The sequence below is a fragment of the Nipponia nippon genome, unplaced genomic scaffold (assembly GCF_047370975.1).
Source record: "Nipponia nippon isolate SJK-2023a ecotype South Korea unplaced genomic scaffold, ASM4737097v1 scaffold_27, whole genome shotgun sequence".
Classification (NCBI taxonomy): Eukaryota; Metazoa; Chordata; class Aves; order Pelecaniformes; family Threskiornithidae; genus Nipponia; species Nipponia nippon.
Genome location: NW_028262344.1, coordinates 5,072,636 through 5,100,615, shown reverse-complemented (window position 1 = coordinate 5,100,615; position 27,980 = coordinate 5,072,636). Strand labels below are relative to the sequence as shown.

At 52.0% G+C, this 27,980-nt stretch overlaps 1 protein-coding gene across 3 annotated transcripts; it reads right to left on the bottom strand.

Moving 5' to 3' along the window:
• Nucleotides 1-111: 111 nt before the first annotated feature.
• KANSL3 (KAT8 regulatory NSL complex subunit 3) lies at nt 112-27,478 on the bottom strand. 3 transcript variants are annotated; one of them, XM_087762694.1, is made up of 22 exons: nt 27,194-27,478; nt 25,793-25,963; nt 24,948-25,038; nt 24,457-24,642; nt 24,180-24,311; nt 23,735-23,851; nt 23,051-23,152; nt 22,834-22,905; nt 22,437-22,511; nt 21,354-21,511; nt 20,375-20,438; nt 19,663-19,863; nt 19,222-19,378; nt 17,778-17,855; nt 14,382-14,573; nt 12,592-12,676; nt 11,536-11,690; nt 10,958-11,070; nt 10,135-10,330; nt 9,774-9,907; nt 4,702-4,864; nt 112-864 (listed from the first exon to the last, which is right to left on the bottom strand). In XM_087762694.1, exons 1-22 carry the CDS (start codon nt 27,418-27,420, stop codon nt 284-286), a joined length of 3,450 nt encoding a protein of 1,149 aa, XP_087618820.1. In that variant the 5' UTR covers nt 27,421-27,478; the 3' UTR covers nt 112-283. The 3 variants fall into 3 exon arrangements, with proteins under 3 accessions (XP_087618820.1, XP_087618821.1, XP_087618822.1); XM_087762695.1 differs by lacking the exon at nt 17,778-17,855; XM_087762696.1 differs by lacking the exons at nt 14,382-14,573; nt 17,778-17,855.
• Between the last annotated feature and the right edge of the window lie 502 nt (nt 27,479-27,980).

Genomic DNA, 27,980 nt, shown 5'->3' with positions numbered 1-27,980 from the left:
GGCTGCTTTGTCCCTCCACGCCTTCACGGCAAGAGAAATCGGCCCTTGACAAAAGTGGTCGAGGCTGAGCTGCAACCAAAGCTGCTTTTGGAAGGGACATGTGCAATGAAGTCAGTAAAGAACAAAAATAGTTTTATTAAAGAGCAACAAAACCAGAAAAACATCCCCCCAGTTTGCTCCAGCCTGAACCAGCCCCCCATGCCCACGGGGCTGCTCCTCTCCCACCCCGCAGCCAAGCTCAGTCTTCCCAAAGTGCCGGTTCAGCCGAGGGTCCCGGGGATCCCTACGGCTTCTGGCCGAGCGTGGGCCCCACCGTGGCGATGATGGAGGAGCTGGCCAGGCTGCTGCCTAGCGTTATGAGCGTGGTGCCAGCCCCTCCTGGCAGCACACCCTGGGGCAGCAAGTGTCTGTTGGCCAGAGCCTCTCTGGTGTGGATGATGGTGCTCCCGTCGTCCACCACGGAGGGAACCCTCCCCAGGGTCTCCACTGCCCCCAGAGCATGGCCAAGGGCCGTGGCGCTCTTGGTCAAGCCAACCTTCTCCCCGATGTGTCCCAGGGGTCCATCGCCCTTCATTGTGGTCAGCGTCGAGGTCAGGATGACCGTCTTGGAAGCGGTCTGCAGGACAGGTCCCACCTTCGAGTGTACCAGGCTGCCAGGAGGACTGGGGGCAATGGCCAGGGGGGAGGTAGCAAAAGTGATGGCGCCAGTGGGAGAGCTGGCAGATGAGGAGGAGGAGGAGGAAGGCTGGATGCCCGGCAGTTTGAGGGGGACAGAGGTAGCCTCACCCATCGCAGACTTGGTAAGTGCAGACAGCTTGGCGTCCGACATGACGTAGAGCGTCTTCATGGGGCTGGTGGTGGTCACTGCGGAGAAGGGGAGAGCGCGGTCAGTGGCCATGGGGACGTGGTGCCCACCCTGGGCTGCAGCCCCCAGCCGCAGTGGCGGAGTTGCAGGGTTTCAGAGTGAACAGAAAGACCTGTACTTGTCCGCTCTCCAGAGCAAGACCCCAAAACAAACCCCAGTGCTGCCACAGCCTGGGCAAGGAAAGCACAACAGCCAAACTTAGAATCACAGAATGTCCTGAGTTGGAAGGGACCCACAAGGATCATCGAGTCCAACTCCTGTCCCTGCATAGGACAACCCCAAAATTCACACCATATGTCTGAGGGCGTTGTCCCTCAGGCTTCTTGAATGTTGTCAGGCTTGACGCAGTGACCACCTCCCGGGGGAGCTTGTTGCAGCGCTCCACCACCCTCTGGGTGAAGAGCCTTTTCCTAATGTCCAACCTAAACCTCCCCTGGCATATCTTCCTGCCGTTCCCTCGGGTCCTGTCGTTGGTCATCAGGGAGAAGAGATCAGCGCCTGCCCCTCCTCTTCCCCTTGTGAGGAAGCTGTAGACCGCGATGAGGTCTCCCCTCAGTCTCCTCTTCTCCAGGCTGAACAGACCAAGTGACTTCAGCCGCTCCTCATACGGCTTCCCCTCTAAACCCTTCACCACCTTTGTGGCTCTCCTCTGGACACTCTCTAGTAGCTTTGTATCCTTCTTGTACTGTGGCTCCCAAAACTGCACACAGTGCTCAAGGTGAGGCTGCACCAGTGCAGAGTAGAGTGGGACAATCCCCTCCCTTGACTGGCTAGCAACACAGTGCTTGATGCACCCCAGGACACGGTTGGCCCTCCTGGCTGCCAGGGCACACTGTTGGCTCACGTTCAACTTGCCGTCGACCAGAACCCCCAGATCCCTATCCGCGGGGCTGCTCTCCAGCCTCTCGTTACCCAGTCTGTATGTACATCCAGGGCTGCCATGTCCCAGGTGCAAAATCCGTCACTTGCCCTTGTTAAACTTCATACGGTTGGTGATTGCCCAGCTCTCTAATTTGTCCAGATCTCTCTGCAGGGCCTCTCTGCCCTCGAGAGTGTCAACGGCTCCTCCCAATTCTGTGTCATCGGCAAACTTTGATAACAAACCTTCAAGTCCTGCATCCAAGTCCTTTATGAAGACATTAAAGAGCACTGGCCCCAAGATGGATCCCTGCGGAACCCCACTAGCCACTAGTCACCAGCCCGATGTAACCCCATTTACTATAACCCTTTGAGCCCGACCCATCAGCCAATTGCTCACCCATTGCATTATGTGTTTATCCAGCTGTATGCTGGACATTTTGTCCAGGAGGGTACTGTGAGAGACAGTATCGAAGGCTTTACCGAAGTCCCAAAAGATTACATCGACTGGCTTCCCTTGGTCAACTAGGTGGGTAACCTTGTCATAGAAGGAAATCAAGTTTGTTAAGCAGGACTTTCCCCTCACAAACCCATGCTGGCTGGGACCAATGACTGCATTGTCTTTCAGGTGTTTTTCAGTAACTCCCAGAATAATCTTCTCCATGATTTTGCCAGGCACAGAGGTGAGACCGACAGGCCTGTAGTTACCAGGGTCATCCCTGTTGCCCTTCTTGAAGATTGGGACAACATTTGCCAGCTTCCAGTCAACTGGGACCTCCCCAGATTCTCAAGAGCATTGAAAAATCATTGAGAGAGGTCTCGCTATGACATCAGCCAGCTCTTTCAGTACCCTCGGATGAAACCCATCGGGCCCCATTGACTTATAGGGATCCAGCTGGAGCAGCAAATCCCGCACAAGTTCAGGGTTGGTTGGGAGTTTATCATTGGGCACCATCAGCACAGCTCCCCTCCTAGACTGCTCAGATCCCCCAAGGAAGCCTCTCTCTTCTTTCCGTGTCTGATCTTCTCCCCCAAAAAGTCCCCTCCCATCGAGATGGGATGTCATGGTTCTTCCTTAGCCAAGCAGGCTCCATCTTGCCCCATCCTACCTGCCCAGCTGCCACAGACCACACCGAGCTCGTGTTGTTCTTGGCAGCCCGGCTCAAGGTAAGCTGTTGCTCATCTCTAGCATCTCCAGCTCCATCCCACCAGCAGCGCTGGGGGTGCTCAGACCCTCATCACGCTCCACCCCAGGAGGCGGCTAAAAGACTTTAGGCTTTGTGAAATGAAGCCCTCTGTGCTCTAAGGCAACGGCAGAGGTTGCATCATGGCGGTTACCCTGCCCGAGTTGGCTCCCCAGCTGCATCTACAGTGGCCACAGCCCAGAGAGCAACAGAGGGGAGAGACACTTCACTGAAATCTAATCGCTGGGTTTAGACGCACTCAAGAAAAAGCCTGGAGACCCGCTGCTGGTTAAAGACAACACTGGCCAGAAAGACCCCAAACTGGAGCAGCCCATGGTTTGCCCCTGCAGTTGCCCAAGGCTGCAACTTACTCCGTCCCTCAGGAGCCTGCGCCAAGGAGCAAAAAGCAGCATGCCCAGCCATGCTGGGTCACCTGGCACGCAGCACTGCATCTCTCTCATATAGTGGCATCAAAGATGCACTGCGGTGTCCCTTGCACTCATCAGCGGTGACAGCATGCCACGAACACCACCAGTGCAGCATGGAACTCTCCGAAATGAAGTGCCTCAAGTGGGGAGGGCACAGAGCGAAGGCTGACGACTGACTGTCTAACCAGGATGGGACCACCAACCCCACCATCCTGGGGGGAATCAGGGAGGCTGGAAGGGCAGGAGGATGGCAGGAACAAGTGACTCCAGCCAGACCTACGCAGGCTGGGGAAGCGGCACAGACACGCGATGATGCTGGTAAGACATCGGCAACGACCGCTCCACGAAACTAAGAATCTGGAAAGTTTTCTGCGCTAACATCCCAGTCCACCCTGCTGCTCCAGCAGCTTTCCTACAAATTGGTCCTCCCTGCTGGATGCAAAGCCAACCTGAACCTCCAGCAAAAGCAGGTAAAGTTCTCCACAAACCTAACTTCATCCACTAGCTATGACAAATAACAAAAGGAACAAGAAAGAGCACACAGAAGACGACCTAAGCCTGGTGCTTCTGCACCTCCCTGTTGAATCCTGGGAGAGACAAGCAGAGTTTGAGGGTCTGCAGAGGTCGGTTAGCTGGGTTTAATGCCTGCAAGGAAAGCCGACTTGCGTGGTAAAATGCACATGCTCCAGAGCTGCCTCGTTTGCCCTTTGGGAAACTGGCACAGCCCCACTGAACTTCATCCTCCAGATCTGGCCTGAGTGCTGACTACCTGCTCACCCTGCCACTTGCTTGGAAATCTGCTGGACTGAGGAAAAGGAAAACACTGGCTCGGCTGGCAGCGGGCTCTTTGGTACAGAAGCCTTTGAGGATACAATGGACTGCATCACTGCTTTGTGTCAGTTTTACTTTTTTTAAGTCTGAGGCTACTGGCTGAGTAGTGGCTCTGCAATATTTATTTAGCTGTAATTGGATGGCTCTGCTCTCCCCAGGCAAGGTAAATAAATGTAGGCAGCAGGGAGAGCGCTTAGTGCTACAAACACGTGACGGGGGCCCTAAACACAAACTGCAGATAATCCCTTCTGTGCTTGGGCTCAAGTTTAACACCTTGCTCTTCGTCAACTGCTCAAAAACGGCTCCACTGAGCCAAAACTCTCTGTGCAAAGAAACCATGGGGGAGCCTAACTTAAAGGGGGGGGGACAGACACGACAAAAAAAAAAAAAGCGACAGGCTTAAAAATAAGCAGCATTCAGGCAGCTATTCCCCAGAGTAACTCCGCACACGTCACCCGGCGGCATGGCTCCAACCCGGCCTCCACTCTGGTCCCCAGGCCGGCTGCCCGCTCCCCACGACTGCCATGCGCCTCACCTACGGGTGCTGCCACGGCGGCGGTCAGGTGTGCCGCGGGGTCGGCGGGAGCCATCTCTGCGCCAGCCTGGGCTTTGCTGAGATCCATCTGAGACAGCAGCTTGCCAGGAGAGGCGGTGCTGGTAGCTGGGGCGGCCAGGTTCCCAACAGCACCGTCTGGAGCCTGGAAGGGTTAAAGTAATGGAGAGCTACTGGAAGCGCCCCATCTGCGGGGGGGCTGCAAACATTCCTAGGAACCTGCACTAGCCCTCACCTAAAAAAAAAAAAAATCAGAGCACACCCTCTCCCTGCTTCTTCTAGCCTTGCCCTCACACTCTGATCAGTCATTACCAAGCTCAAGGAAAAATACGTACAGAGAGAAAATCCGCAGAGATCTGTATTTTAAAAGCACGATGGTGTCATCTGCAGCACTGACACCACTGTCAGTGCTTGGGCTGAGACCGGCACAAACTCATTGCCTTTCTCTGGAGCAGAATGGGATGGCTCTGTCCCCATCTCTGGCTGTCAGAGAAATCAGTCCTGCTCTCGTTTCTTCTGCAGCAGTAGTGAAGCAACAGCCAGGAGCTCAAGAACGATTCCCACTTCGTGCAGACCCACTTGCAAGAATGACACGCTATTACCAGTGGCACCAGTGAAAGCCCAGCAAAGACTGGAACAGCACACACCATCCTCTGCATCAGAAGAGCTTCCCTCTTGCTTGACGAAGATGTACAAGCCCCTCTGACAAGAACCAGTGGGTTACACAGCACCAGTGTCCACAGATGTCCAATACTAGGACAAATGGGGAGTTTGGATTTGTGTCCTAAGGCAGGTGGCAGCACACCCTGGAGAGCACTGACAAGCTTCAGTCAAATACCTGGAAATTTCCCCATTCGAGGGGTTCTTCGAACACCTCTGGGTCAGCTTCACTTGCCTGAACTCTGTCCAGGTGCATCCACAATCTGACACTGCAGAGCGCCAACCGCATGCGCTCCTGTGCTCTCCCTGGGAGCCCTCACAGCCCTGAGCTGACATAATTCAAGCTCCAAAGCAGCTTTTCCAGCTACAAAATCAGACACCCAGCTGTCCTGGTTTCAGCTGGGATAGAGTTAGTTTTCTTCCTAGTAGCTGGTATGGTGCTGTGGTTTGGATTTAGGATGAGAATAATGTTGATAACACACTGATGTTTTAGTTGTTGCTGAGCAGTGCTTACACCAGTCAAGGACTTTTCAGCTTCCCATGCTCTGCCAGGTGCACAGGAAGCTGGGAGGGGGCACAGCCAGGACAGCTGACCCAGACTGGCCAAAGGGCTATTCCATACCATATGACATCATGCTCAGTATATAAACTGGGGGAAGAAGAAGGAAGGGGGGGGACATTGGGCGTGATGGCATTTGTCTTCCCAAGTAACCGTTACGTGTGATGGAGCCCTGCTTTCCTGGGGATGGCTGAGCACCTGCCTGCCGATGGGAAGGAGTGAATGAATGCCTTGTTTTGCTTTGCTTGCGTGCGCGGCTTGTTTTACCTATTGAACTGTCTTTATCTCAACCCATGAGTTTTCTCACTTTTACCTTTCCAATTCTCTCCCCCATCCCATTGTGGGGGAGTGAGCGAGCAGCTGTGTGGCGCTTAGTTGCTGGCTGGGGTTAAACCACGACACCAGCTCTTCAGTCAGACTTCTCTGACCCAACTTGCTTGCTTTCCTCCACCACTGACAAGCACCATGTAAGCTTAAGTCTGAACCCCCCAACCTGATGCTCGTGCAAGTGGCAGCCTACTTTTCTGTGCCTTGTGCAGCAATTTAACAGTGCTGCGTTAACTATAATTAATATTTTTGCCCCTGGGAGTGGAAAGGGTCAGACTCCAGGATAAGAAAGATGTTTACTGCCTGCTTACAGCACATCCACCACCAGCAGCCGGCTCTGGGCAGCAGCAAGGGCTGGAGTCAGAGCTCCCCTCGTGCCATCTGGGGGAGACCCTTGCCCAAAGCTCAAACCACGACACCTCAGCTTGCAGCTTCAGTCATCGCAGAGTAAATCTTCATGCCACTAAGCAGAAAACAAGAGCGTGACCCAGCATGAGCATCACTCCACACTTTATGGAGCTACTATCAGGATATAACCACGCTGCAGGGGAGAACCCATACAAAAAGCCATGTTCAAACCACTGTGGAGCAGTTTCTTGAAAAGAGAAGCTGAAGCTTGCTCGTATTTTCACTTTAAAGCTACCCAAACCCTCTTGCTGCTTCTTACTTTGCTACTCACAGAAAGCATTTGCACCAAACTCCCCAGGGAGATTCCTCAGTCTTCTGCCTCCCATTTAATGCCCACGGGGGAAGGAAAAGTTACCCACTCAAACCGCATCTCAGCTGCTACAGGCATCGCCCCAGCCCCCAGAATTTAAAAATCACAGCGCACAGCCAATGCGTGGGCTTCACACTTCCTGCACAGGCACACTGGAGTCAGCTGGAATTTCAAAGGGAACCCAACCGACAACAGAAACACAACAGTTTAAGCCCTCGGCTGTTATCCCCTGAAGCCTTTTGTAAATTTGCTCTTTTACAGGAAGCCCTGCTAGATTACATAATCCTATGTGCTAAAGGTACACACGAGCTGATGTCAGGGGCTATAATTAGTTGCAAAAACACACAGCTCATTCCATTTCCTGTAAAAGCCAGCTTTCAGTTTGCTTTTGAAGCAACTCTCGCAGCCGGCCACACAATTAAGCCCTACCTTGAACACACAAGCTCAGCATTGCAGGTAAAAGCCACAGCGTACAATCCAATATCCAGTTCCAAGTGCCACCGTCTTAAAACATTAACCCGTACATGAACTCGTTAACCCTGGAGTCGATCTGTATCAAGTTTCATTACACTGAGGAATTACTGTTCTGCTGGATATTTAGGGTCTCTCAAACATAACAAAGGACGTAAAGGAAAGCACACCAGTTCTGACTGTTTCTTAAATAGCCTTTGAAGAGCACAAAAACTGCCTCCAACATGGATGAAGAGTTTCAGACCGATGAAAGCGACTCACCCGCTGCTTAGGTGGGATCTGCACTGAGTGTCACTAGCTCTGCGTTTCTGAACAATACCTTAGCCGTCTCCAAGCTCAGCTCTGCCAATGCTCGCAGGCTCTGTCGTGCTAGCGAAGTGACTGAAAGAAACACAGAAAAGTCAAGGGAGGAAGGAGGTGGATGCTCCCAAAGCTGAGCTTTAACTAGCAGTAAACCAGGACTCTGCGTAGAAACTACTGGCAATGGTGGATACAAAGCCAGCTCTAAAGCAGCGCAGGACAAATTAAGGATTTATGGCTGCTGCTGTTAATTAAGTATTAATTAACCCAACTTCTATCCAAAGGCTTCACTTTTAGGATAAAGCCTCCCTAAATGTACCTCAGGGCTTTAAGCAACCTCAAACAGCCTCTGCAGACAGCAGCAAAGAGTAGAAGCACGCTCCCTGCCTCCCCAGTGCTGCCCACAACTCGAGCCAGCCCAGCAACAGGGACCAAAACTACAGAGCTTCATCTACAAAGCGAAGATTGCTCTGCCTCTCCCACGCCAGATTACTTGCTCGGGACCTGCACTAGTGCTATCAAGAGTAGGAAAATCACATGCAAGAGGGGAGGGGGAAAAAAAACAAACAAACAAACAAACACACACCCCAAAAACCCAACAAACAAACTCTGCCAATCTGGAATGATCTTGGGATCCTCAGCCTTCAGTGCCAGTTTGTTAATCCCTGTTGGGAACTGGAGCTTGATCCCCACTGGACGCTCCATGCTCAACCGACTGCCCAAGCTGCAGCATTTATCATTCTGGCAGCTTGTTGACTTGTTCTTTGAACTACTTTCTCCCTGCAAATGCCTGCCTCAAATCACTACAGTCAGCATCTGTTGGACAGTCAGTTATGCCCCTCAGTACACACTCAGGCAACCAGAAGCCCTTTTCCTGCAATGCCTCCTTCAGTCCCGTGAGGCAGACCACAGGCCTGGGCTGCCTGTTTTCTCCTACATCCCCACATCCAGGAAAGCATCTATAGGAGAGACCTGAGTGTTGTACAGCACCGGAGCCAGGACCATGGGGAAGCCACCCGAGCTTGGGTCAACCTTGCTGATGGCACATCACAGCCACCGCTGACCACCCATCCTCTGCAGGGAGTCAGAGCCAACCTTTCCGCCCTCACATTTATGGATCCATCTCAAAATTGACAGTGGCTTAGGATGAAGCCTGAGGATACACCTGCAGTACATTCATCCCTTTTGCTACCTCCAGGATTTGGGGTTGAGAGGTCCACATTACAGTACTCAAGACCACTACATTCACAACAACAAAAAACCTCTCTCCAACTTGACATCTTGTGCTTTCAACTCATCCACACCAACACTTAACCTAGGAAGCAGGAAGGCAGCCAGGATCCCTGAGACAGGACCTGGCACGCGTTGAGAGTCCAAACAGTAAGAGTTTTTCCTACTGTCCGTGATCCACCTCCAAAAGGAGAGCTGTATCAAACAGGTACAACCTTGAAGCACAGGCTCAGCACTTCATAAATCGGTTTCAACAGCAGGGCAGTGAGAAAGAGCAGGAGTTGGGGACCTGCAGAAGGAAATAGTACAGTATCCCCAACACCCACAGGGCCCAGCCTCACATCAGGGCATCTAACAGTCAGAATCAGTATTTTCAAGAGGAATACGGCCAACCCACTCTCCTGCCTGAACACTCTACAAGCAGCTTTCCTCTTCCTACCAAAACCTGTTACTGCCAAGAAAGCCTAGAGCTTCACTAACAGTTTCCATGCTTACGTCAGCTTTCAAAGTCTAGCCGGAGATTCCCTCGGTGCAGTACTAGCGTGATATCGAGCACAATCAACCCTGCCACTAACAGACACGAAGATGACCCGTGTCCTCTTCACCACCACCTGGCGAGGCCTCATTCTGTGCAGCCTCAGCAAAGCAACAAAGCTCATCACACCCAAGAGATGTGACCAAGAACACTTTCCCCATGACAGCTATATCTGCCTTTGATTACGATGGTCAGAAAAAGCTCAGAAGAGCAGCAGCGGGCGCTTTTGCTACAGAGAAGATGCCAAAAATTACCTGAGGTGCCTGGGTCTGCATCTGCTGTTCCTCGAGCTGGGGCTGGACAGTCCCCATTGCAGCCTGGCTAAGCGTGGTCACACGGCTGGGTTGCCCACGCAGTGTCACAGTAATGGTCGTTGGGGCCTTCAAGCCTAGGAAACATGCAAGCAAGACGTCCCTGAGACACGGGGATTGTGGAGGTCACGTTCACCAACCAGGGGCTGCATCGGAAGCCTCTTTCCATTAGACGAAATGGAAAGAGCAGCTGCTCAGAAATTTCTAGCACATGCAGCTGTCCATAGCTATGTCTCAAAGGCAAAATAAATTTTGGAAATGCTGGACTTGGGGTGATTGCATGCCTGTCCCCCTTCTCCCTCACCTGCTGCCTGGTTGGAGATCTGAGCCAAGCCAGGGAGACTGCTGGCCAGCTTTGCCAGTCCCCCGTTTGTCAGCAGCTGATGAATGGCCGTGGGCTTCCCAGTCGCTGAGGCTCCCAGCGACAAAGAGGTGGCAACCGGAATGGTGCGGACAATTGTGCCGGTGCCCGTGGTTATGGGCATCTTCACAGCTGAGGTCTGGAAGGAGAAGCAGAAGCAGTGAGTACCTGAAAGGAAAGGGGATGCCGGGATGGCACAGACCCTCCCTCACACAGAAGCTAGAGGTCTTTAGAGGTCAGTTTCCACACTTCATTCTGGTGGCCACAAGCAGGTCTAAAGGCAAGTAAACTCATCCCTTCCAGTCTGCACGTACTCATTGCAACTTGAAAGCATGACTGGGACAAACTGTGGCTCTGCTTCTAATGAAGCCACCCATCCTGAAAGAGGTCGCTCAAACTGCAGGGATGAGGAGCTTGCCTGAGAGGTCACAGGCGTGTGTTTTCCCAGAAAAACAAGAAGGAGAAAGATCACTGGTTCTCCTCTCCATCCATTCTCCAACTCTTTCTCAACGTTTTCTTGGTGGCTGCCTAGAAACAACTTCCCACAGCCCTGTTTCCTAGAACTCATGCCACTTACAGGAACCCTTAGCCCCTGGCACACTGCCAAGGCTTGGATGCATTTTTCTAGCTGTAGTTCATATCTACCATCCCTCATCTCTTCTGGTTCTGGAGCAAACATGCCCTAAGTTCCCTCTGACTCCTACCGTTTTAGTCTCCATACAGCTTCCCTGCAGAGAGGGATCTCTGATGTTTGCAGGCTGCATACCTGCACGGGTGGCCCAGCAGCAGCCACGCTGGCAGGAAGGGCTGATGACTTGGTCCCGATGTCCTGCAGGCTGAAGCTCAGCCCTTGCAGCAGGCTGCTGGCTGATGCTGCTCCTAAAAAAGTAAAGAATAAAGAAATCAGGCTTAGGGAATTCACCACCATGAAATTCCAGGTCTGTCATATGGCAGGTGTCTGCAAAACTGTTCTTTAAAGAGCAGCGTCCCAAGCAGCCTGCCTCGAGGTCAGCGGGGGTCCTCCCAGCCGCTCTACACGCTTCATTGCTGCAGCTACAAACGAGGTTAGCTGTGAAACCTGGGAGGCAAGAGGAGGTCGGTTTTGGTATCTCAAGGCATCATTACATACCAATGACACAATTAACAGGTCACCTACTGCGCCTTCAGCCTCGCTTTATAGCATCCCACTGGATCTCTGCAGGCTCTGCAATAGCAAAGCACTACAAATGCTGCCTCAGCCAAACCCAAAGCAACCAGGGAATGCAAGAAAGAGAATCCACCAAAAGATTTTGAACCCGGTTTACCTTTTACATTCACAAGAGAGACATGGAGAGAGGCAGGTACCTTGGAGGGTACTGGCTGGCTGGGCCTGCACGCAGTGGGCGCTGCTGGCCACCAGCCTGCTCTGCAGGGCATGGAAAGCGCTGGGCACCGTGCTGCTGGGGATCACGGCAGATGGAGCAGGACTCGTGGAGGAGGTTTCTGCTGCTGAACTCAGCCTACAAAGCGAGAAGAGAAAGAGTCCAGTTAACGATGAACTGCACAGGGCAAGGCAAGATGACTTTGACAGCAAGCTGTCACTGGCCTAACACAACCAAGTGGGACTCCTGGAAGCATAAGGCAGGGGAGTTGACGAGCTACAAAAACCCAAAGCAAGAGAAGTTTCCCTGTGTCCACTGCGGCAGCTAGAACAAGGAGCACCTATGGCAAAATCCACATATTTCCAAATTGGAGGTGAGCTTGTTAGCATGTGTGCACCTGCCTAGTTGCTGCAAGGGCTGTGTCACCCTACACAAAAGCAATCTACCTTGCAGTGAAACATTTCCCATTTAAAACCTACTTTCTATTTGAGAACAACTCTTCTTCCTCTCCCCTCCCAGATCAGTCAGTCTGGTTCTCCAAAGCTTGGTTTGAATTAAAAGGGAAAAGAGTGACATGAGATGTCAACGTCAGATTCATTCTCTAACAGAAATCCCTACGGCCAGTTAATCAACTTAATGAACCGATATTGAGGCTTCTTTCCCCTATCTTTGGAAAAAAAATGCTTGACCGTTAGAGGGAATGAAGGGAAGGATTAAAGACAACACTGAATTTCTGGCAAAGACACCACAGTCATTCCAAAGACAGAGAGATAAGCAAACTTGGATTCGGGAAACCATATAGAAATATAGCCCAACAGCCACAATACCCTCTACTTCTGCCCATTTCTGCCATTCTCAGACTTGACTGCCAGTTGACAAATAGTTTTCAAGAGCCTAAGAGTCTCGTGCACTTCAGAAAATTCCGATCATAAGCAAGATACCAGAAAGCTCTAGACACAGAAATAACTCTGTTGCAGTGCTTCCCATCAGCAGGCTGTCAAGAAGACCCACAGCTTGTAAAAAACAAAGTGGCACTCACTTGGGGGTGGTGAGCAGCCCTGACAGCTCCTTTGCGCCCGACACAGACTGGCCGACAGCCATGGGGACTGGCTTTCCAGCGACAACTGCAAAAGAAGAAGAAGAAACCTCACTCGCTCTCCTCCACGAGTCTTTAGGGATTCCCCCTCTCTCACACAACTACCCACAGACACAGCGCTGCAGGCCACAGGCTCATCCTGCTCGCAAAGCATCTTCTCAAGGAAACCTCCGCTGCAGCCATAAACACACACTCCAGCCACCGCGCTACAGGAGATGGGGAGTATCAAACAGAGCAGAGTTGCGAATAAAAACCGGAAAGCTGCTGTCATGGAAGTGTTACGACAGACCGGATTGACGGAATCAGCTTCAAAATCTGTAAGCAGTGAAATCTCAGGCCCTCACCACCAAATGCAAATCTCTCTCCTAAACATTATCTCCACTAATCCCCTCCTCCTGGTACAGGTCTACCACCTCAACCAATTACTTCAGATCTGGCTGGTCACTAGCGGTCGATTTTGTAAGCATTCTTTAGAGACACTTTACAAAATACACAGGGATGCGAGGAGTCACAATATTGGTTTATTGCGGCGTTTTGGGATACAACTGTGTTTGTCTTGTGCATTCCTCCTGCTCACACACGGTAAGAGGGAATTCTTGTTTTGGTTCATGTTAACTTCTGCAATTCATTTCCTTTCTGTGAAAAGAAGTAAAGTTTGGAAAATTAAAAAAAAGATTCTGGAAACCAGAGATTTTCAAAGCTGCCAGACGATAAACTGTAACCTTAAAAAAGGAATTGTATTTATTAGTTCATTTTCACAGTTCAAAACAACTGTTAAATTAACTGAGAGATGCCTCCAAAGGAGCAGAATTACTTCTCAGCTTCAAAAACCTCTGATTTCCTATCAGGATGGAGACGCTGACCTTTTAGTCCTGCACTGCATCGAGCTAACGCTAGTAACGAGCAACTGCTTTACAAATCTGGGGCTCTGCACTCTGATGTGAAGAAGTCGTATACACCAGTGCGGCCAGCAACAAGGCAACATCCTTCAGGTACGAGGGTGACAGTAGCCAAAGCTTCTGGCCTCCTTTGCAAAGGCTCAAGGGGAAGAAGACGGAGCACATCACCTCTTCTTGGACTGCAGGGACCTCGGCAACGCTTGTTGCAGTGGGTTTTCCCAGCCCCAGAGGCAGGAGAGGAGCTGGAGTTTATTTACATGCGTATCAAACGCGTATTGTGCCAGACTTCAGGCCCAAAGGGGAACAGCAGAGCAGGGCACTCAGCTGATTCATGAAGTCTGAATGCACAAAGGTCTTCCAGAGGGAGGAACATCGTTGTCATCCCTAAAGCAGGAGCACATTCCAGGTGAGAGCTTCGCGCAGGAGTCACAGGAGCGGGCAGCAGAACTGGAGACGTGCACAACCTACTTGGAGCAAGGGGTCCGCCAGGACTGGCATCCTGCTTCCAGCAGCGGCTTGATGCCTCAGAGGAAGGTGTAAAATTCGCCTCGCAGCTCACAAGGCTGCAGTCCAGCATTTTGCTGGAGCGTGCAATCCCAACTGCTATGGAGAAGAGGCTCCTGCCAAGTTCCTACGTGCTGTCAGCCCCCACGCTTCCCCAGCTACCCCCAAGTCACTCACACCTTGAGCCTCCGTCTGTTTTCTACAGCTAACTCCTCCAAAAATAACATAAAACACAGCTCCCCTCCCCACGCTGTGCCCCAGAGGAGCGGGTCTGGGCACAGCCACGACCCCGCTCTCTGGTTAAAAAGCGGCTATGCAATCACAACTCACTTTCTGCCTGGGTGGTGAGGGGTGCTCCGTTCCCCACGCCAGCAGCATCTCCGTGAGAGACAATGGTCACCTTGATTTTGGCTCGTTTGGAAGATTTGGTGCACTGGGTCGGGCTGGGGGTCTGATGCCTCTTCAGCTGCATACGCACATCATCTTTCTCAGCCCCTTCCGAGTGCTCTGAGGAGACTGGAACTAGGGGACACAGAAGTAGCTTTTTGAAAACTGATGGCCGATCCCTCGAGGTCAGTGCTGCTCCACTGTGTGCACCAAGGCGTGGAGAAGGGACACATGCCCATGCACACTTCCAGAGCTCCCTCCATGCCAGCCTTACCCATCTCCCATGCATCAGGAACCCACGCTGCTTCTTTTCACCACCTACACTGACTTCTGCTTGCCCTAAGCTGCTGTCTTAGGGCCAGGACTTAGCTTAAGCTACTCACAGGCTAAGGCAAGACAGCATATAATGTCTGTCTTGCCTCTGCAGCGAAGAAGAATGGATGCCTACAGCGATAACACATCTCCACATAAACACTTTTCATTTCAAAGCACGGCATAATCAATCCTGTCATCAGGCCCCTCCAACATCCTTAATTTCCAGGTGAGGGGACAAGGGCGCAGAAACTTGCAGAGCTGGTGCAGGCACGCTGCCAATGCTGGGATTAGAGCTCAGCCTGCCTGCTCATCCGACACACCGGCCAAGGTATTAGCATGCCTGTTGTTTGGCACATCCCTTCCAGCGCTCGTAACTGGCCCTCCAGGAGCTGGACTAAAGCATACAGGTTTCTTAGAGGCACTAAGTGAAGCAGCTGTGAGCAGAAAAGGTGCTGCAGCAAAGCCAAGCCCCCACATACCCTACACTGCTCGGTACTAGGGAAGAAAAGCCGCAAGCTGAGATTTGTCTTCTGCACGAACAACTTGTTTTGCTGCCATGTCCTTGATCTGTCACATCCGTTTCGTCCTGCCTAGAGCACGAGCTTGCCGGAGCCAGGGCTATCCGAAAAAGCACAGAGGACCCATGACAAGCCCAGGAACAAAACACAGTCACGAGCTGCCACATCCTGCCCATCCGTTCTCCGCACGTCTCCCACCACTGGCGTGTGATTGTCTGGCCCCAGCCTGAAATGGTGGTGGATTGGGTCGAAATGAGCGCGCAGATCTGCCTCCTGCTGTGGCATTCACGACCTGGCAGCGCTCAGAAAGGCAGCTGCCGCTACGCTTGAGTGCTGCCATGATGTGTGGCAAGGGGGAACAGCCTTCGCTCAAAGCTACGGAGAGCCCTCTCCATCGAGAGCTTCTGCAGACCACTGCTGAGCCAGCTAACTTCCTCTTTACAGATGGTCCTAGGCATCTATGCCACGTATTCAACAGCCTAGAGGCCAAGATGTAAATACCTTTTTACTGATATATAGATAGATATGGATATATTATATGAAATTGATATATAGATGTGCGTGTGTATATGTATGTATACGCTCCCTGCATATCACACCACCTGCATACCTCTGAACTGTGGGTGTAGGACAAGACTGCAGCCAAATCCCTAAATGTCAGGTGACTCCAAGCGTTTCGGGGCCGCTCTGGTCCCCAAGACAAGCGCCAAGCTTGCTGTGCTGCTATCGACGGCTGGACTTGTGGCTTGAGCATGTTAACTCGTGACACTCGTGCGACGCTCCTGTGCCTCCCACCCACCTGCAAACATGCGTGGTCCAAATCACCGTTCAGAGAGACCTCATCAGGTGTGCACAGACTGCAGGCACCAAAGCCGCCCCCCCCAAAGTGCCACCAGCCAAGCAGGACAGTGAAACGGCACATGCACAGGCAGTGGCGTTAAGTGCCCCTCAAAGCATTGGTGAGCAGTGACCCCAATGTCCCTCTGTGTTCCCACTGCACAAGAGCAGAGCCTGCTTCTGCTCACACAGAGGAACGCAGACCCCCGCTGCGAAGGGCTGGCTGCATGTTTGGGAGAAGCACCCCGCTCCCAAAACAACTGCGAACGCTCCCAACGCATGTGCCCCAGCTTCCTACCTCACGGCTCAGGCAGCTGAGCCAAAGCAGTAACGACCCCAGAGATCTTAATTAGCTTTTGATCTTATCAAAAGGCAGGCCAACCTGGTGCCAGCCTCTCCACATCTCCCCACCAGCGGGGTAACATCCACCGTGGTTTCTCTTCCCAGCAGATGCTGGGTGGGAGGACTCCGGATAAGCACAGGGCTCCATGTGTGCTCCCAGGCTAACCTCATCACACAGGGGAGAACACAAAACAAGGCTCAAGGGAGAAAGAAAACTTTAAAACAACCAGCTCGGGCCAATACTTGCCTCAGGAGTTTGTTGTATACATGCAGTTTGGACTATATCTTGTGTGTGTTCAGGGCAAGCAGGGAGCCTGTATCTTAGGAATCTCTACACAGCATGCCAAAATACCACCAGCTTCTCTGCATCCAGCACTTGCCTCGTTGAGTTAAAAGCACCGGCATTTGGGGTGTTGCAGAGAAGCAGTTCCAACCCATGTTAACACTCTCAGCGCCCTGGGGTCACCCGAATGAAGAACTGACAAGGACAGCTCATGTGATGACACCGCAGCCTCCCACAGCCTTGGATTTCGTCCTCTCCTAATCCCAGATCCACACAGTCACTGCCATTCGAGATGGCAAAACACATCTTTAGGTACGCTGTGGATCTTCCCCCCTCGATCCCTAACCCTCAGAGCACCGCACACACTGAGGTCCACCTCTCCGCGTGCTCCAGCACCCACTGCGAGAGACCACAGCACTAAAGACTGCTCACCTCCGCGTGCCTCCTGGTCCAGACAGCATCCCTCTCCCACCACATCACCGTCTTCCCAAAGCCATCCCTCTCCCTGACCTCTCTGCTCCTCTCTAACTCTCTCTGGCCAAGAAACGCTGCTCCACATGTCTACATCTGCCCCTTCCAAGCCACTTGGCAGCCCCTTGTTTCTGCTCCCACTGACAGCCTCTTTGCTGCTTCACGTGGTTGGGACACCCCACCAGCACACGCAGTCTCTCAGGCTGGTGTCCACATCCCTTTCTCAGCCCCAGCACAGGCAAGGGTTAAACTCGCAATCACAAAAAGTCACTGCATCCTCTACAAAGTCTTAGTCCATCAGAGCAAACCGGCTGCCAGACTACATGGCTCGAAGAGCAGTATTTACCACCGGAGCAGGGAAAGGGGAAGAGCTCAGGAAAAGTTAATGCCCTCAGCTAGCCCTTTGCTTTAGCTTCAAATACAGCAATGAGAAAGCAAAAAGCAGGGGGACAAGGGGACATGTTGGGCCACATCCCCAAACCAATGCAAGGGAAGAGGAAGATGATGAAAGAAGGTAGCAGAGACAGAGAGAAGGAGGGAGACAGAGAGAGTGAGAAGTGAGGAGATACTCACCAAAGAGACATGAAGAGGTGCCAGGAGGAAGAGCTTTCCTCACCAGCATGTTTTGTTTCAGAAAAGCAGCAAACTGAGCTGAAATGAATCAGAGAGAATTACAGTATCACAGCCCGGCTCCTGAGGGGGACAGGGAACTCCAGGGACACCACTGCGACCCACAGACAGAAACCTCGGAGCAGGCAGGGAGGCAGAGAGCTCCGGACATGACTTATCCAGCCACAGGGCACAACGGAGACACACCAACCTCCTCTCCAGATGGCAGCATAGCACATCCAACACTAGAAGGGGCATCATCCCAGCTTTCACAGAGAGCACGTCTCAACAGCATGAGCCCTCTCCAGCCCCACAGCCGTCGGGAAAAGGTCTGGCGCCCAGGGAACAAGAGCAGGCTTGGCTGCGAGAGGCACAGCTAGCTTGACCAAGCAGTTGCTTAGAGAAGCTGAGAGCAGCTGGGAGACATCAGCCAGCACATCCCTGAACAGCTACGGCCACAAAACGCAGGCCAGAAGCCACGCTGCAACAGCGCTCCTGACAAAACAAGGCAGCCATGACACACCCCACTCCACCAACCCTCCTCCTGCCTCCCACGTGCTATCTAGAAACTTCCTCCCTCAACTACAACAACAAAGGAATAGATTTCTTTAGTCCGTGGTCTGAGAAATTAAGGGAGATCCAAGCTTCAACTTCTCCCTGGAGGCTACTCCTGCATTAGAGAAAGACTTTAGAGAATGGGGAGGGTCACATTGTTGCAGGAGTCAACAACAAGCCTGTTCAGGTCTGTCTTGAGCAAAGAAATAAGGAGATAAGGGAGGATGAAGAACTATTCCCCAGGTGCTGCTGACATTTGCCAGAAGGGATCATCATCAACAAAATCATTACCTACACTCACAGCGTTCACAATCAGACTGAAGCTGCACTGTAAGGTTTTTAATCAGCATCTAACAGGACAAAAAAACCCCCCACAGCTCAAGCTAGTTTCTTATTCAGAGCAGATTTGATGCAAGATGACTCTGTAATTACCCAAGCCCCACTGTTTCAGTCACAATTCAATAGCCTCAATCATCTCCTGAATACCTTTAGTCTCCCTCCCAAGCAGCCTTCAAGGATATGAGACACCAGTCAAGGGGCTCACACTTGAGAAAGAATTAGAGCACGGCTATGAGGTGATTTAGTCAGCCAGAGCAAGTAAAAATCCATCCCACTTGGAACAGCAGCAAGGCTCCGCAGCTGCGGGAACACCATTTCCAACCTAATTTCAACCCTCCACAGGCTGCTGCCTTCGGATGACAGCGACGGGGGACCAAGCTGTAGAGAAAACTGCCACAGGGAGCTTGGAATTCAAGACAGGACTCAGAAGACAAAAACCTACACGTCAGGACAGATAAAGACCAAAAATCCGGATGCTAAGAGGGAAGAGGGTGGGAAAGCTCCAGGGTGTTACCTTGTGCCTGCTTGTGCGTCAGGACAGTGTCCGTCCTCTGCACCTGCCTCTTCAGCAGCTGTGTGGTGCCCATCTGGCTGGGCTTCTGGACGGAGGACACAGCAGCCATTTTAGTCTTGGGGCTTGAAGTGGGGCTGCTGGAGACGCTGGATAAGTCCTGCTCAAAGAGAAGGTACACCTCTTACCCCCACGTTTCCCTAAGAGGCAGTCGTAACCCCGAGCATAGCAGCACACAGGCAAGAACGTGCATCTTTTTGCTGGAGCAGATCTATTTCTGAAGGCTCGTTTGCCCCACCACAAGCCATTAGCCCCTCCGTATCCTCTCACCTCCCTCTTCCACCACTAACCATGCCTCTCACCACATATTTCAGCAGTACAAAAGCATCTCTTTACACAACCTCAGCCTTCCTCAGCTCAAAGTATCCCAGAGAAAATCCCCACCTCCGAACCCGAAGGTGAGGCAGGCACTTTGGCTGCTGGCGAGGCAGGCCTGCTGGTTCTTTCCGGCAAGTCAAACGACAGATCCCTCCTGGTCGAGTCGCGTGGCTTCTTCTTCTTCTCAGCATCCAGGTCACGGGGATCGGAGCCTGAGTGGCTCTCCACTCGGGTGAGGACTCCAGTCAAGAAGTCAGCGATTTCATCCTGGGAAGGATGAAACAAATAGTTAGTCTAAAGTGATGTGCAAGTCTCTAAACAACTGATCTTCACAGCTTGAAACAAAAAAAGAACAAAAAAATTCCCAAAGGGACAAACGGATAAGGCTCTCTAGACCTAATATCCCACAAAAAGAAACTGTAAAACCTCACAGATAGACCTTGGCTTTCTCATTAAAGCTCATACTCCAATAATTTCTGATGCACGGGAAACACAATGGTTTCTCCAATGATCCCAAAAGTACTGCTTGCTTCCCCAGGCAGATGTACGGGAAGACTCAGAAAACTGCTCTTTCTTTAAGGCGCGCTACCAGGAAGCTCACGTCTCTCCTCCTGGAAGGAGGCAGCGACTTCAAAATCCCGCTCAGGAGATTACCTTCATCCAACCAATCCTGGCAGTAAGGTTATAACTTGTGGTCACTGAGACATTTCAGCACAGGTTTGGTTTTGGTTTTTTTTTTAATAGACATGAGGTGTAAAAGGAAGATTTCTGTGGTTACCTGGATGCACCTGTCCACCATACTCTGGGTCAGGCCTTCCGACTTCTTTTTGGCTTTGCTTATCCTATTTAAAAAAAAAAAAACAACCAGATAGAAGTCAATACACATTTGGTTTTCCACTTTCACACTAGCAACATCATTCACCTGAGAGTAAGATTCAAGAGACAGCAAGCTCGCTCCCTTACCCAGTTCGACAGAGTAAGGCAAGAGCCAGCTCCGTCAGCTCTCAACTCGAGCACCATCTACTGGAAAGACGAGATTCATCCCTCAGAAGTGCCGAGACAAACTTCGATGACTGAGGAAAAAGGCCCAATATCCCAAAGCATTTTGCAAAGCAAATATGACGTTTCCTTCCTTTCAGAGCTTTGTATTCAGACACAGTGTGGGAGTTTTACATTTCTTTCTTTCCTCTCCTTTACTGATTATCCCTACTATAGATTTCTGACTTATATGATGCTCCAAAACCTTGTCTGCACTGCTGGGTCCAGCTCTAGCATCAGGCCAACCCTATTCTCATACACGACTTGCTCAGGCTTTTGGTGCAGTTATTCCAACCACACACAAGTGTGACAGGAGAACAAGCTCCACAGTTTACTGAAACCTTAAGAGCTTCTTGCTTCCCGCAAGGCTCTTACAGCCTCCCTTTCCCCAATTCTGTGCACAGCCTTCAAAAAGCTACATATTCCAGAGCCAGGGGTGGCATGAAAAAGTAAATACTTGCTTTAGGGTCATACCACACTGTACCCTGAATCTTTAACTTACCACTGGGAGAAACGATGCAGATTTATCACAGAAAACCAACCCTCAATACCAGGTTTTGAATAACATAGCTGTTATTATAGACCTTGATGGAGCATTTTTATGCACTTCCCATCTAGCTTCAGTACCAAATTTGGGTTTGGTTTTTTTTTTGTATGCAGCAGGCTCAGATCTTGCCCAGTGTTCCTGGAAAGAGAGTATCCATCTCACAGACCGTTACCTGAGATTGTCATCTGCTCCTCCCACCACCACCATGCTGTTATCGGCTCGTATTTTCTCCCGGAAATCTTCCATTGCTTCGATGTTGCACTGCAGGGAATTCTGACCGATCACAAAGAGGACAGGGGTCTTCATCTCTAGGAGGGGGTCATCGACATCCTGCAAGAGCGAGGGGAACTGTAATCTGGAAGGACTGATTCAGGACACAGAGTCTTTGGAGCCAAACACCTTTCTGAATTAGATGAGGATTTCCAAAAAGGGAAGGCACATGCCACAGGGGCAGACAGCGCTTCACATGCAATCCCAGTACATACCAACTGTGTCCTGAAAGGAGACAAGTATAAATTATGCGGTTCGTTTAAACATCTCGTGAGAAAGACTGACTTAAAAGCTGAATGAGTACATAGCGCTGTTACTCATTAACAGCCGAGACTGATGCCCTCCCCCTCAGTAACCCCATTTCACTGCATTTTCCTCCTTCCAAGCTTTTGCCACACAAACCCAGGCTAAGGCTGAAGAAGCACCAACAGCAGAGATTCCTGGGGTGAACCCCCGATGGGGTTTACACAGCCGTACCGAGTCCTGAAGAAAACTCTGCTCGAGAGCTGCACCGTGCTCCAGCAAATGCCTTTTATACAGATTTCCACTACCCTCAGAGTTAGCCATTTCATTAGCACAACTGTAATCATTCCCAACGCAGTCACACACTGGTCAGCTAACAAAGGAGCAACTTGGGCTCCATATAAATCAACCCAAGTTGTCATCTCTGGTGCCAAATGACACAGTTAACAAGTGACCCGCACATAAGACCCCAGAAAGGAGCTGCAAGAACGTGTCACAGCAGAGACAAGCAAACACAGGACTTTTCACGCCTGCTGTCCCATCAAGAATCCCACTATGAATGCAACAGTCCCGCCTGCTGGGCACACCTCCTCCAAACAAAAATCACACAGACATTCCTCAAAAAAGTCTTCCAATTATCACTGGGCTTCCAAGTCCGATTCTATGAAACAGTCTAGGGAGATTAAAAAAAAAAAAAAATAGTACAGTTGTTTAAATGGTTCCATCTCCCTTTGGTCCTTACCCCTCTGGGGCCATCAACAGTGAGCAGCGGGAATCCAAGGCACACAACTGCAGTGACATACTCCATCACTGAAACCTGGGTAGAAAAAAGCAACAGTCAGCATCCTAACAGTCAAGTGCATCGAGCGTGCAAAGGCTGCTTTGCCAGGCTCCTGCCAGGCACAGAAATATCTTCCATCTTTAGACTTTGCTTTGTTGATTAGAAGAGTGGGGAAAAAACATTGAATGACTCAAATTGCTTATGCCCCCACAACTAGAAAGGATGTCTGTCTCAAAGCCAGGCCTCGGAAAGAGAAAAGGGACAAGAAGAACCCCAGCAAAACCTTAAATGCAACAGTAACTCAAATCTAACTCTGAACCGAAGCTGTCAAGTGGACGCAAAGGAATCGGGTACTTACGTGACAGGCCACCAAGGCACCCGTGTTCCACCCAATCAGGATGATCGGCTTGTGAGAGAAGTGGTTGTGAATCTACGGGAGAAAAAAGAAAGATGTGGATGGAGAAGAGGGACAGACAACGAGACAATGCACTGGGGCGGCACAGCACCTACAGGCAAGGTGAATAGCTTGAGGGGAGCAACAAAGGCTCCGCAATACACTCATCGCTCTTACTTACCTCCGCCACTTTGCCCCTCACCGCCCCTATCATGTGTTCCAGACACTGCAACACTCCCACCCCACTGCCATTGTTCAACAGGTAGGTGGTGATGGGAATCACCTGTGGTTTGAAATGAAAGATCAATAAATAATGAAGGCATTACTGGGGACAACAAGTACCGACAACAATTAGCACAGACTGGAACCCAGTTTATGCCTGAACTTGTGCTTTCTCTCTCCCTCTTTCCCCCAGGATTCACTTCTAGCCACTAAAAACAGAGGAAACAGAGGATTCCCCCCAGAGACAACCTCTGCTACTCACCTTGCTCCTACACACCCAGTGTATCTACCACATTAGGAGGTGAGTGAGCAGCTCTGTATCCAGGCAGAGGACTAAGGTGACCTGTAGTCTCTCTCCTCCAACCTCTTCCTACCGGAAGACTCATCAATCCTTAATAACAGCAATGATACAATCTAAACTGCTGAAGATGGATGACTCTGGTCGGCAAGAGGCCCCAAACACATCGGATTTCGGCAACTTCATCCCCTGTGCAGTGTCTCAAACTGTAAACACTGCAGGTGACAGATGCCAGCCTCTGCTTTCAGCAGAGCCAAGTATTTTGGTGCACCAAAGGCTCAGCAGCTACAATCTAGCACAGCTGCTAGTTTGAACTTCCCTCCTTTCAAAACCAACCATACGAACCTTTCCCAAGCAGGAAAGCTGCGACTGCCAGAATCGGTGCCGTCGAGAAGTGGGGAACATGGAGTTGGAGGGTCCAGAGGAAGCAATCAGGATGAGGGGGGAACCAGGCAATTTGCTCTACAAAGTTCAACAAAGAGCTGTGTAAGGGAAAGCAACTTCCCTGCCCGAGACCTCGCTGCCCAGCCTGGCCTGCACAACGAAGCAGGAGGGATCTTGTGTAGCTCATTAATCGATCACGTTTTCCCCAGCCAAAGCTACCTCAGCATAGTACAGGGGGAATGTGTACAACAGAAGGAGTCCCCCTCATTTTGCAAGTCTAAAGCAGGAGGAAAAGAGACCAGGAAGCAAGACAGAGGCGGAAGGAAGAGGACAGCAGAAGGACGGGAAGAATAAAGCCGATGTGAGACCAGCCTCTCGCTCCCCGCAAGCCCCAGGAGGTACTCACTGGTTTATTATGCGACAAGACACCCACTGCTGGGTCCCAAGGTCTCTTCAGCAGCAGAGACAGAGCCTCGGCACCTGCCGCCCCCGTCTTCGCAGTAGAGGAGAGCAGCATCCTGTCAATCAGGGTGGGGATCTGAAACCAGAAGCCAGAAAGGACTGAGAAAACACACACAGCCGCTCCAAAGAAAAAGGATAAAAACACCATCAGCTTCCTTTAACAAGCTTTATAAAGGGAGAACGTTATAAGTGATAGCAAAGTCTTTCACTGCTTTTATCACCTTTCCTTTAAGTGTTTGCAGAGCATCCAAGTAAGCAGCCAGCACTGGCAAACTGAGGGTTTCCACTAACGTTGTGTGAAGCCACTGGATCAGTTTGGTGTCCCAGTTCACGCTAGCCAGAGCTTGGCGGACCCTCCGAGCACATTTGTCCACTGCTATCCTCCTCAGGACTGGCTCGTTGCAGGCCTAAAAACCAGGAAATTAAAAAGAAAGTTATGGGAGAAATCAAGCATGCCATGTGCATCCCAAGCCACAGGAAAGTATTAGCTTGGGCAGCCCGAAGTCCTCTGGCAGCAAGCAAAGACCAACATCCTCCCAGTGAGGACAAAATCACCCCTCAAACAAGCCCAGAGCTGCCTGGCTTTTAAGGCTACACGACCCAAAGGCCAAGACTTTCATCTTGACTCAGCTGGGCTTTGGTAGGAAGGATGGATAAAAACACACAGGCAGCGACTCTGCCAGAAAGTGAAATAGGGAGTAAAAGACCTTACCCCTTCGTTAGCCAAGCGAGCCAGCCTGTCAGACTGCAGCGCTTTGTGAATCTTATTAAATAGCTTGTTCTGGGCCATCGTCCAACCCGTCCTGTCGAGAAAACCCGAGAGGTAACGTAGGTCACTGTTACACAGGCATCCAGGTCCTGCAAGCTGCTGCCCGTTCCCAAAGGCAGTCAGCAGCACAGCTGGGCATCGGCTGTGACTGCAGCCTCAAGAACTGATTTATGGCTATGGGCAAAGTGAGTTTTGCTACTGAGGATTTAAGTGAAAGGATGGTTCAATAAAAAACACCAGGTTTTAAATGTCAGTAGAGTGTGTTAGTGAACATCCAAGCATCAGAAAGGCAAGAGTAACAGCAGAAGCAATAAATAAGACCAAAATAATCACTCCTTTTGGCATAGGTTATCGCCATGTTTCTCAGACAAACTGTGCAGAAAAAAACAACTCCATTCCTCATAACATCAAGACTGAACTGGATTGACTACAGTTACAGGGAGGGTTTTTAATAGGGTGGAATATGCGCAGAGCCTCATTTTTAATTTTTTACATTGGAATATGGCTGAATTGAGTTGTTAGATTACACGTAGATTCTTACTGTCCCAGCCTCCTCCGAACAGAGGAGAGAACTTCACATGAAGCATGTGGAGAGGTTCAACAGCTGGGCCAGCTTCTACCATTAAGGTCGATAGCTTTCACAGCAGGCAGGCGAGGAATTTGGACATGAGAATTAATTTTCTTCGAACATGATTCAGTTCAGGAACATCACTGCATGTCGAGTCACACTAAAAAAACCCCACACCACGCAACAGTGGTTGTTCTTTTCTTCCCTATCCCCACGGTACCTGTTGATGTGTTCCTCCCAGTCGTCTGGCGGCGGAGGGGCGTCAGCATCTGTGCGAGCAAACATCACGTGGCGCTCGCACTCATTCATCACGCTGCGCGCCTTCTGGTTGTCATAGAGCGGCACAGGCGTGGGCGTCACCGTCTCAACATCGATGGGGATATCTGCTTCACTGTCAGGAATAATCACGGTTTAGAGAAGGGGATCGCTCACCTTGGGGTCTGCCATGCTTTAAAATGAAGAGTCCACTGAGCTTCATAACCAGTTATCTTGTTATTCCTGGTCTGAGCCCAGGCAGCCCCCTGAACCCCAAGACCAAGCCCCTGAGCTGCAACCCTGAGCACACTCCTATCCCTCACCCCACACTCACCCATAACCCCGGGCCGAGCCCCACACCCCGACCCTAAAACAAACCACAGAGGCCTGGCCACAACCCCACTTCCCACCCCGACCCCAAGGCCGTGAAACCAGACCCAAGCCCATCCCCAAGCTGCCGAGCCGAGACCCCCAACTCAGCCCCCACACCTTCCCACAGCCCATACTGCTCCCCACGGATCCCAGAACCTGCTCTAGTCTCCCCGACCCACACTCTCCTCCCACCACCACACCAGCCCCACAGGATGCCCCACACTTTCCCCTCACAGACCCCTAGCCCCACACCTTCCCCTCACAGACCCCTCAGGACCTAACCCAGCTCCCCCACTCCCACATTCTCCCCTGACAGACCCCTCAAGACCTCCTCCAGCCCTCACACAGGTCCCCCCTGCCCCACACTCTCCCCTCACAGACCTCTCAGGACCCCCACCAGACCCCATATAGGCCCCTCAGCCCCACAGGACCTGCCCCACAAGCCCCTCAGGAATCCCCCCAGCCCCACACAGGTCCCTCAGCCCCACAGGACCCCCCCACTTGCCCCACAGACCCCTCAGGACCCCCCCAGCCCCCAAATAGGCTCCTCAGCCCCTCAGGACCCCCCTGCCCCACAGGCCCCACACTCTCCCCTCACAGACCCTCCCATCCCACAGGCCTCTCAAGACCCCCCCAGCCCCACATAGGCCCCTCAGCCCCACAGGCCCCCCTCACCTGCCCCACAAGCTCCCCTCCCACAGGACTCTCCCTCACCTACCCCACAGGCTCCCCCACTCCCCACATAGGCCCCTCAGCCCCACAGGCCCCTCAGAAACCCCCCAGGCCCGTCATCCCCACAGAACCCCCACAACCTACCCCACAGGCTCCCCCCCGTCCCTACGTAGGCCCCTCAGTCCCACAGACCCCCCTGCCCCAGCCCCACACTTGCCCCTCACAGCCTCGCCGCCCCCCTCCCGCCCCACAGGCCCCTCAGGAATCCCCCCAGCCCCACACAGGCCCCTCAGCCCCACAGGACCCCCCGCCCCGGGCTCACAGGGCGGTGCCGGGCTGCCGCCGCGGTGTGAGGAAGAGCATGCGGGTGGGACGAGCGGCGCTGGCGTCGGGGTGGGCGCTCCAGGGTTTGGCGTAACTGTGGTCCAGGCAGACCAGGTCCAGCTCCCGTTCGTGCACCGACAGCTGAAGTAACAACGACGTCCCCATCCTCCGCGCCGACCACTGAAACTCCCGGTCACGATCACGGTCCCCCCCGCGCTGCGACATAGCCCTACCACCCCCCGCGACGCATCTCGCCGCGCCCGGCCCGCCTCGCCGCGCATGCGCCGGCCACGCCCCTCCGGAGCGGCGGGGGTAAAGTGCGGAGGCTGGATTACAGAGGAGCGGAGCGGGGCAGGGTCAAAGCGCGGAGAGCGGAATGCAGAGTGGAGCGGGGGGGGATATGGGGACTCTGCTGTAGGGACACACGGACATGGGGATGCGGTGACATGGACACATGTGGACATGGGGACACAGTGACACATGGACATGGGTATGTGGTGATATGGTGACATGGGGACACAGAGACATGGGGACATAAGGACACGTGGGCATGGGGACACGGACATGGGGACACAGGGACATAGGGACACAGGTATGTAGTGACATGGAGACATAGAGACACAAAGACATGGGGACATAGGGACACACAGACACGGGAATGCAGTGACATGGGGACATATGGACATGGGGACATGGGGACACAGTGACTTGGGGACATAGGGACACATGGACACAGGGATGTGGTGACATGGGATGGGGACACGGATATGAGGACACGGGGACAT